Below are 11,172 nucleotides of genomic sequence, written 5' to 3' on the forward strand. Positions count from 1 at the left end.
CTCTCTCCTCTCTCACTCCTCCACAGTAAGGGCCTCCTCCGCCCCGCCCCTTCCGGCTTGTCGAGTCCCGCCTGTTCCGGTTTTCTATTGCTTCTCGGCGCAAGAAAGCAACGAAGACCGAAATTTCCTATTTGGCTCCCTTCCCCGGCGGCGTTCGACGGGTGGCCGTTTTCGAACGGGACAGAATTAATACGCATGCGCGAACGAGCTCTCTATGGCTAGCTGAAGAAAGCAAGCAAGCGCATCCTGGTTCGCGTTACCTTGTACGTCTATGGTCGAGAGCGAATGATAGAGTAGCTCGGGGAGAAAGCAGGATGGCGGCTCTAATGGTTCGGGTGAGTGTGTGAGGCGGACCGGGAGGACCGAGGGAAGGGTCGCTCTTTCTGAAGGACGGCCACTCGCATCTCTCTTTCTCTCTTTCCTCGCAGCGCTTCTTGCTGCGGCCCGTCTGTCTCTCCCGCTCGCCCAAGTGTGGCTACCGCGGGGATTCTCCGTCTGATTCTGGGAAGGACCTGCTGGAGATCCCGCTCCCTCCCTGGCAGGCTCGGCCGCACGAACCCCTGGCGAGCAAGCGCGCCAGGCTCTTATACGAGAGCCGCAAGAGAGGCATGTTGGAGAACTGCCTGCTGCTCAGGTGGGCGAGCGGTTTTGCTTCTCTCCTTACCAGCCAGCGTACAGGTAGTCCTCCACTTACAACAGTTCGTTTGGTGACCGGTCAGAGTTAACGACGGCACCGAAAAAAGTGACGGAAGACCGTTTTTCACACTTGCGGCAGCCCCATAGTCACGTGATCGAAATTCAGATGCTTGGCAAGTGGTTCATACTTATGACCGTTGCTGTGCCCCAAGGTCATGGGATCCCCTTTTGGCAAGCAAGGTCATTGGGGAAGCCAAATTCACTTACCAACCGTTGGACTAACTTAACATTTGCAATGATTCACTTAATAACTGTGGCAAGAAAGGTCGTAAAATGGGGCACAGTTCACATAACAAATGTCTTATTTAACAACAGACATTTGGGATTCAATTGTGGTCATAAGTTGAAGATTACCTGTACTTAGAATCGTTAGTGCATGGTTCCCCAACTTTAATTTTTACTACTATTACTAAATGCTAATAGTACAATAACTATGTTTCAATATTGTGCTAATCACCACTCTTCATAATTTTTACTGGGACTCTTGCCCTGAGATATTCAGCAGAGCATGGAGCAGCAATTAACAAACCTTTAAAAGTTATAGCAGGGTCAGATGTGGTTAATATTTGGATGGAAGACCACCAGGAAACTAAGCCAAAATAAATCAGAACTGTAAGTCAGAATAGGAAGTAAATAATCCTGCAATGCCACAATGGTATATACATATTGCTTCTATATGGACATAGGTTAGCAATCAAGTTCAACTTGAGAAATTTTTTTTTATTTTATTTCCTGCTGACCGGGCTAAAGTTTTTCTTACCAAGTTTTCTTTCATCAAGTTTACTGTGTGAACTCCCTAAGTCAGTGACAGCTAACCTTTTCCGGACCAAGTGCCCAAAGTGTGCACAAGAGTGCACACGCATCCAACTCCCCCCAAATGCAATCCGCACGTGACCCCCGCGCATACACCCCGCCTGCATGCACGCCCCCTATAGAAGTGTGCACAGCCCCCCCGCAGGTCCCCTGCGCATGTGCACATGCCCCCCCATACGCGCCCGATCCCCTGCGCTTGCGCGGCAGAGACCCAAAAACCAGCTGGCCAGTGGGGGGTGCACCCGCATGTGGCAAAGCTGAACTGGGGCGACAGGTCACGTGCCCAAGAGAGGGCGCTGCATGCCACCTGTAGCACATATGCCATAGGTTCGCCATCACGGCCCTAAGTCCTACTCCTGGAGGACTAATATGTCCTGTAAAGCAATCTAAACTAGTAGCCATTACCATATATTTTCCCTATAAGATTTTGGAATTAAATATGTGCTATCTGACATAATCTGTTCTTTTGTCTCCTCAAAGTCAACACAGAAACATGCATTGTGCACAAAGACGTCCTTAGTACAAATGTTTTCATTGTGATCGTAGATGCCTCTGCAAATTGAATATTACCTGGGCATCTTCAGATGAGGTAGAATTGGTCCCTGCCTCTTTGAAGTGATAATGGACAGATAAGAGTTAATTAGAATCTAGAATAGAATAGAATAGAATTTTTTTTTTTTAGAATAGAATTTTTTATTGGCCAAGTGTGATTGGACACACAAGGAATTTGTCTTGGTGCATATGCTCTCAGTGTACATAAAAGAAAAGATACGTTCATCAAGGTACAACATTTACAACACAATTGATGATCAATATATCAATATAAATCATAAGGATTGCCAGCAAAAGTTATAGTCATACAGTCATAAGTGGAAAGAGATTGGCGATGGGAACTATGAAACGATTAATAGTAGTGCAGATTCAGTAAATAGTCTGACAGTGTTGAGGGAATTATTTGTTTAGCAGAGTGATGGCCTTCGGGAAAAAACTGTTCTTGTGTCTAGTTGTTCTGGTGTGCAGTGCTCTATAGCGTCGTTTTGAGGGTAGGAGTTGAAACAGTTTATGTCCAGGATGCGAGGGATCTGCAAATATTTTCACAGCCCTCTTCTTGATTCGTGCAGTATACAGGTCCTCAATGGAAGGCAAGTTGGTAGCAATTATTTTTTTCTGCAGTTCTAATCTACTAAGAGATATAAGAGAGAATTATCTATTCTATAAATATATAGGAAAATTCAGATTGTTTTCCTGTTGGTATGTTTGAGGTGTGTTTTTGATTCTTTTTTCATTTTGTGTATACCGACTTTGTATGAGTTTAGCACTTTTAATTGTTTTGGCACTTAATTGTACTCTTAATTGTTTTTAATAGTTTATTTGCCAAAGAGAATCTGAATCAAATGAATGAACAACAACTGGACCTTTATGACCGCCTAATAAATGAGCCAAGCAATGATTGGGACATATATTCCTGGGCAACAGGTAATGTAGAACAGTGTGTTTTTGAGCCAGCAGACTACAGCTCTCAACCTATTTCTAATCTCACAATAGTGAGTAAAGCAATATAGATAATATTTGAGCCTCTGTTTATCTTTTTTCTATATTTCAGGGATATTATAGACAGACCTTAAAAAACTATAAAAGATATACATGGGCCTTGAAATTTTATGGGAATTTGAAATACAATGTTACCTTGGAACAGGAATACATACAGTAAAATGGTTAAGAACACCATTTGCTATTTTGACAACTAAGAGACTATACAATCCTGTGCATATCTATTAAAAAGTACAGTTGTGGAAATAGTTTGTGAGTCCATTAAAACAATCCATATTATTTACAATTTTATTGTGATCTACAATATTAGCTGCAGGATTATAGATAGAACTGAAAAGTTCACAAATGTTTATCTTTGTAAGGTGCACTGGGTTTATTTAGAGCTTTTTCCAGGTTAAGAGATCTAGGGCTGTAACTAAAAGATTGGATCCTTACTTATGCTTAAAAGTATATCTGCTAAAATAAATAAAACTTGGGAGAAGCACTGTTAATTTGCTCTACTAAATTTAGTAGCATTATTCCTAGCATAACTAACTCATAATCCAGTTTTATATATATTAAGTAACCAATATTTTATTCAGTGAGACTTAGTTCCCAAATAACATACACAGGATTGAATTTCATGATTATTATAAAATTTGCAGTGAAGGCATCCTGAATATATTTTATCAGAAGATGAAAGTAATATTCTTCATAAAGCCTTAAAAATGGTTATTATTAGTTGATGTTTCATTTTTTTTATATTTAGTAAACTAATGCAACCTGTTACCTGACGTTTGGAAAAGATTATTGAATCTGGAAAATTTCACTCTTTTTTTTTCTTTTCAAGAAACGAAGCCTGCTCCAGAAATCTTTGAGAATGAAATCCTACAGATGCTTAGAGAGTTTACTAAAAACAAGCACAGAGAGAAGAGACTACGACAACCAGATTTGGAATATCTTGCTGAAGACTCCCACTGATCTTGTGTGCATTTCCATAAATGCCCAGTTCAGAGAATCCTTTAAAATGTAGAATCATATTTGTGCTTCATGGGCTCTTCTGAAACCACATTATGCTTAATCTGAATTCTCATATAAGTAGCTATTTTTTCTGTATTGTACTGCTTTGTAATAAAGCTGCTTTTTTTCTCAAAAGAAGGGCTGAAACACAAATTGGGAAATAGTGATGAGATCACTACTGCACTTTGGAAGTGTCTTTTATTTATTAGATTTTTAAACCATTGTAATCATGCAGATCTTGGCAATTTAACAGACGTTGAAATAGCTGTAATATATTTTTTTTTAAATTATCTAAACTGGAACATATATATTTGTGTGTGTTTTTGTGGGTGCAATTTCTAAGGCATAATTTTAACTACTGAAACGGCCCATTAACCTGCTCCCCAAAAGCCAAAGGATGGGGCTAGACCTATATCTATTAGCTGGCAGTAATCATAATGGAGAAGCATCTCCTTGTTTTTGATCCTGTAACCTCCCATCAGAGATTAAGATGAGGAATGTTGAAGACAGTAGCCCTGATGCCTAGCTATATAAGACATTAATAGGTTAAAACTAACACTTTAAATTGCATTGAGATTTACTGGCATTCAAGGCAGGGTCCATGAGTAGGTGTTCATGGCATCAGTGCCAGTTAGCATGCAGGCCATTGTATGTTGTGCCTACTGCAGTTTCAGAGTAGCTTTTAAAAGCAAACTCCATGTAGAGCGAATTGCAATTGGCCAATGTGTTGATGACAGTACAGCCTCTGCTCACAACCCTAATTCGTTCCGTTACTTTGGTCGCAAACTGATTTGGTTGTGACCCGAACCTAATTTTGGATATTTGGTGCTTACAAAAAAAAATAAGGCACGGAAGGAGAAATTGGCCGTGAAAAAAATATATTAATTTTTTGGTTGGAACCTGATCAGAAGCGTTCATGACCAGAGGGTCTACTGAGTTACTATCCCCCCAGCTCCAGACAGTCACAACTGGTATCCCAGCTGCAACTGGGTTAAGGACCTCCTGGCTGTCAGTAGAATCGAATCATGGCTGGAAGGAACCTTGGAGATCTAGTCCAACCCTTTCCCAAGGCAGGAGAACTACCTTTTGCCTGCCTAATAGTATTTGCCCAGTACTAGCCACCTAAGTCATGGATTCCCCTTTCAAAGGCAATGGTACCCTTATAGGAGAGAACCCAGAACTGTGGGAGAACCTTCGTGTACAGACAGCAACTCTGTTTTGCTTGAATTCAGTTGCAGCCCATTTCTCCCCATCTAGATCCTGAAAGCTTATGTGACATATAGTTAGTGGATGATGGAAACAAAAGCTGTTGGTGATAGTTGATTCATCAAGGAATATTTCTGTTAATTCAATTGGGTATTGCCAGTTCCAGGCTTTCTATGCAGAGGTTAATATTGTATGTATGTTGAGGATTTTGTCTCAGAAATATGCAAATATGATAACCATGATTTTATTGGCATTTATATTAGCTTGTCTATTATCCATTTATTGACAATTGTGGCATTTTTTAACAGGGTAGCAACTGATAAGTAATAATGTGAAATACCATGTGAACAAAATTAGATTAATTCAGATATATCAGTGCCCAGATTACTTGATACGCAGCAACTTTATTCCTGCTTGGCCAATTTTTGCCATCTATTTGGCTCAGCTGTTGCTGTCCTAGTTTTTTCAGGCAACTATCAGATTTTTGTAAAGGAAATTTCACAAACATTTTTTGTTCTTGGATTCAGATGCTGCTGTGTTCTGGAATCTAGGTAGGGGATTTAAAAAGCAACTTGGGAGTAAGTCATCCATCTTGTAATCAAACCATCCCTCCCTGTCTCAGTGGTCATGAGAGTTTTGCATTAGAGCTCCCATCATCCCTGACCATTTTGCCTGTGATGATTTATAGGCAGAAATAAATTTTTAGAGGAGCTTGTAAATGACAGAGGTCTCCAAAGGATACAGCAGTGGTTATTAAAACTTTTAGCTTGTTTAATAAAATGTAATCAGAATTAGTATTTATAGGATATTAGTTATACTTAACACATATTCATTGCTTATCTGGTTACTGTAATTTAACAAGTTTAGCAGATGCTAAATGTCTGCATTAGCTTTTACACAATAAGCTCATTTTGTACATAAATTTCTTTAGATGATTTGTGCCAGCCTTATGGCTTTATCAGACATTATTTTGTACTGAAGATAATCCTGTATATTTTCTCAGTTGATCACATGCTGTCTAAACAAATTATAAATAACACTTTCAGAAGGATGGAATTTAATTTTGTTATAGAGGACAGTTTTAGCCAATAAAACATTGGAGTTACAATTATAGACTAAAAACAGCTATTTTATTCTATGCTTTTTATGTATAACAGTTTTAAGTTTTTAGTTATGTTCAGATATGACAATTTAAAAGTTTTATTTTTCCTGAAATTTTAAACATACAGGCCAGTGTTAAGAAAGAAATTCTTTGCTATATATCCTTTTGTTGCCACAATATCCCTGTGGCATTGCCTGGAACTACCACAAGGTGTCATTATATGCATATAGGTGCTACTCAGTGCTGATGAAAATGAAGATTTTAGATACAGGTTTGATCAAATACACTATCTAGCTTTGTATCTTACCATGGTTAGGACTTGCTTAGGAATTTGATCCAGATTTCACAGATTCTTTATTAAGTCAACTAATATACAGATCCATGAAGATAGTTTTACATTCTCAAAACAGCTGATTATGATACAAAAATCTGCACATGGAATTTGCTGACACTTAAACTTGCACACTTGTAGAAAGCATATTGCCTATATATAAGTCCATTTTGTGCGATCAGTATTACTTCAAGTCTTACAAATGAAATAGCATTAACATTCATTATGTCTGTGAATCTAGTCTTGACACTGGATTGAAGCTCATAACTGGAGCATTGCTAGGAAAACTCCCATCCCATTTCCCATTACTTTGAAGGTTAACTTTGAATATCTCCACACCTGATAAGAATCTGAAATGCGTCTGCCATCTTAAAAAGCCACCAATCTGATTCCACTGGCTTTTCCACTGGATTCTATAAATGTGACTGTCTTGTGGACAGGTTCTCTGGAGCTGGTTGCTATGAGCTAGTTGCTAGGATACATATTGTTACTTCAGTTCTACACATTCCTCCAAGTTCCTAACTTAAGGGAATAATTTAGTCCTCTGGGACACTACAAGGATTCTGCTCACTGCAGTAAACCAATCAATATCTTGACTGGCAGGTAAGGACAGGGTATTGCAAGATGAATTTTGACATTGCTTCATAAAACAAGTTTTCAGGATAGAGAAGCATTTTCCCTCAAATTTGTATGTGGTTTGCCTTCTGTTTGTTATACAAACCAAATGCTATTCAGACTTGTGATGACCACTTTATCATAGATTTGCTAGACATACTATTTGATTCCTTTTAATAATAATATTGTAGAGACTAAGCTTATTTAGAATGTGCACTTTGCTACTGAACTTTGAGCACTGAACTGTAAATTCAAGTAATTTATTGAAGGATCTAACTTACTGCATTTGGAAATGTCAGTGTTTACACATCTTTAAACAGAACATCTGTTTAGAAGTGACTATGTTACTTAAAACCTGATTTAGGTCTTGTCCCCTAGTTACGTATATACATTAGAGAATGCCTACACATTTCAGTTGATGAGTTTCCAGAAGAGTAAGTACCTATGTCTATTATCAGTATATCGGATATTTTGGCACTGGAAAATTCTGTGGTTGAAGTTTTAGATATTGCTAATGTTTGTGCAAAATGGAGAAAAAGATGGAAAGGATGATTCTTTTGGAGGAATCAAGCTCCAACAGTATAAGTTTGAGTACAAGCTCAAAAAAAGAAGAGGCTTGTCATTACATTAGAGCAAAAATTTGATGTAATTGAACAACATGAACCTGGACATAGAAATACTAAAACAGCACAATCGATTGGAATGCCTGAATCTACAGGGCACAATATTATAAAAATGCAAGGGAAATAAAAATAAAATTGCATCATGTTTTTATGGTTTGCAGATACTGCATTTTAAGGAGATTGAGAAGCAATAAATACATTTTTGTTAGTCTAAGCTTATCTTTAGGAATGAAATTTAGAAGTTTTTTTGTTTTTATTCTGCTTTCTATAACTACTCTGTGACTTGGTTTATTATAAATTTAAATTAGAAATACATCTTTTTCTTTAAATACACACACACACATTTATGTTTTAAAAAATTTTGTTGCTTATTTCCATTGAATTGAAACCAATTTTCCAAAGAAATATTACTTTGAATAGTGTAAATTTGAATAAAATTTCATGGAATTTATTATATTTATATTTATTATATTTATTAACACTAATTGAGACCAAGCTATATATAGTATTTGAAGCAATATCTAACATTTTCAGTACTTCAAATAATTTCAACATATCTGCTTCAAAGAGATATTCTATAAAATGACAAAAAAGCATCAATTAACTACTGCCTAACTAGTCACATAGTTAAGACTTCAGATGAACAACAAGAAGGAATAATATATATACTTATCAATTGGCAGCCATAAATTCTGGGCTATAAATTGTGCATTTTATTTCTACAAAGCTCAGTAAAATATAAAGAGACTTGCCTTTATAAAGCTCTTTATTTCAGTTGGGTTCACCCCAGTAATTTCAGTAACAATAACAAGGTTTCAGTAATATACTCCTGGATTTACCAAGTAGCTTCAGGACATGAAGCAGCAGAAGAAGATGTTTAAGTGTGATAGTGGTAAAAAATGAAATTAACTGACCAAACATAGTAGAAGCGTGCATTAGGGTGGCAACTACTCTATCTTCAGATTACTGTCCAACAACTCTGTTAAGGGTGACCCATGTCCTTTTGGGGATTGGCTAGCAAGACTACTTGCTTCAGTCATTGTGGCCTTTGTGCAAAGCATTTAGAAGACTAAATGTTTCATATGCAGTCAGATCTTGATAATAAATAAATTAATTAGATTTGTAAGGCCATCCAATTCAAAGTAACTTTGGGTGGTGTACAATATTCAAAGCAAAGCAAAGCAAAAAAATAATGATCAAAAGATAAAACAGTACAACAACAACAATAATAATTCCCTTGAAGACTACATCATTCAAATGAGCCAACAGCCTGAGAGAAAACTCAGATTTTGAGTACTTTTTAAAATAAGATTTGGGTGCTTGATGATACTTATGGAGAGCCTTAAAAGGAGAACGGAACTAAGTTCTACTGGGTTATCAGGGATACATTTGATGTTGTGGAATCCAAGTAAATGGACAAAATTCTAAACAGTATATGACAATGTTCTCGATCTATGTCATGTACTGTAAGAGTTGCAACCTTGCCTTTTCTGGTTAATGAGAGAATTGGAAGCTGGATTAGGATAGTCATTAATTCCTCTTTAAGGGAGTAGATATTGCTCTCTGCATTAAAGGAAGCATTATGTCTCTTCCTGAATGGGACATCTCTAAATCCAGAAAATCTGGACAATCTCTACCCTCATGATGGCGAACCTATGGCATGCGTACCAGAGGTGGCACACACAGCCCCCTCTGTGGGCACGTGCACTGTTACCAGCTGCTCTTCTGGGTTCTGTCGTGTGCATCCGCACTGGCCACATGCTCTTTTCTGGGTTCCGATGCTCCAGCTCCCGTTTCAGCACTCGGTGCCGAAAATGTTAACCATCACTGCTCTACCCCATCTTCATCCTCCACTTTGCGAGAAGACTTTGGAGTAAGTAGTGTGGGTTCATTTGCAGAATATCATGGCAGAAGTGGATTCTCTGGATACTAGGTTCAAACCTGGATAGAAACTCCATTGGTAGTGCTTAAGGATGTCTTGCAACAGGACCAGGATGGAAGGAGGCCAGCCCTTTTGATCCTGTTAGATTCACAGGAATCTCACAGGAACCATTGATAACATCAACCATAATATCTTCCTGGGTGAGGATTGGGGATAGAAAGTACATCTTTTACACTGATTCTGCTCTTTCCTAAAGCTGTTGGCTTTACCCAGTATTGAGGGGGAAGAAAGATCAAAGTTTTGCCTATGCCATGAAGTGCTTGGGACATAGCTTTTTTCACCATCCTATTTAACATCTATTTGAAACCATGAGGAGATGTTACCTGCTGACTTGAGGTAAAATTATCATCACTGAAGTATCATCACTATGAGTCTGTAGAGATTCTCAGTCATCCAGGTCATGGTTGTCCCAAGGTGCTTTTTCAGGAGGCAACTGGACTTGTTTTTTTCTTTTGAGAATGGTTCAGACACTTTTAACTATACTATTTGGGATGAACACCCTTTGAATAATGTGGGAGTAGGAATGGATTTCCAGAGGAAAAATTGTAGACTACAGGAACATGAGCATTACTCAGGTGACCCAAGTGCTTCAAAGACCTGCTAAAAGGAAGCAGATTACTGCAAAAAACCTACTACTCAGCCATACTTCCCTATCTTGGCATGGATAGACAAAACTCAGAGATTTTATTTTCTAGAATGGATGGGGTTGTATTCCCCCTCATAGAATAGGTATATCATCTGACAATTCACTTGGACCCTGAGCTTCTGCTGGAACAGATAGTGAAAAGTGTGGCCAATAAATTCTTACCTAATTTCAGCTAGTATGCTGGCTACAACTACTCATGCTCTTACTACCACATACTTGGATTACTACAATACATACTCTATTTGGTCTTTGAGGAGCATTCCAAAATTTCAACTATTAAATGTGGCTGACAACACATTTCCTCTGGTCATTGTATTGACTATCTTTAGGTTTCTGAATACAGCTCCAGGGTGCTAGTTGTTACCTATAAATCCTTTTATGACTTGGATTTTGGCTACTGAGGAATAATTTGTTCTAGTTTGGATCTACCCTTCCTTTGTGATTGAAACAGCAAGGAATGCTGCGGGTTCCTGTTCCTCCTGAAGCTAAAGAGGTGGAGACCAGAAAAACATGCCTTTCTATTACTGCCTCAAGGTTGTGGAATAATGTACCCCTTGAAGTAAATAAACAGCAGGGGTAGACATTTAAGAAGAAACTTTAAATGAATATCTTCTGCAAAGCTGCTTCAGTTTCTTACCCACTGAGAGT

General features: G+C 38.1%; 2 protein-coding genes across 2 annotated transcripts in view; both read left to right on the forward strand.

Annotated features, from left to right (window-relative positions):
- The first annotated feature begins 33 nt into the window (after positions 1–33).
- On the forward strand, positions 34–4,197 carry SDHAF2 (succinate dehydrogenase complex assembly factor 2). The gene is made up of 4 exons (XM_058155412.1): positions 34–335; positions 429–634; positions 2,876–2,985; positions 3,890–4,197. The coding sequence occupies exons 1-4, from the start codon at positions 315–317 to the stop codon at positions 4,018–4,020; spliced, it is 468 nt and encodes a 155-aa protein (XP_058011395.1). The 5' UTR covers positions 34–314; the 3' UTR covers positions 4,021–4,197.
- Positions 4,198–4,334: 137 nt separating this feature from the next.
- SAXO4 (stabilizer of axonemal microtubules 4) overlaps positions 4,335–11,172 on the forward strand; it is a 29,476-nt gene continuing 22,638 nt past the window's right edge. Inside the window, exon 1 of the mRNA XM_058155361.1 lies at positions 4,335–7,301. The gene's annotated coding sequence lies outside the window, so the exon portion shown is untranslated. The remainder of the gene's footprint in view (positions 7,302–11,172) is intronic.

Source organism: Ahaetulla prasina, chromosome 1, assembly GCF_028640845.1.
Source record: "Ahaetulla prasina isolate Xishuangbanna chromosome 1, ASM2864084v1, whole genome shotgun sequence".
Lineage (NCBI taxonomy): Eukaryota > Metazoa > Chordata > Lepidosauria > Squamata > Colubridae > Ahaetulla > Ahaetulla prasina.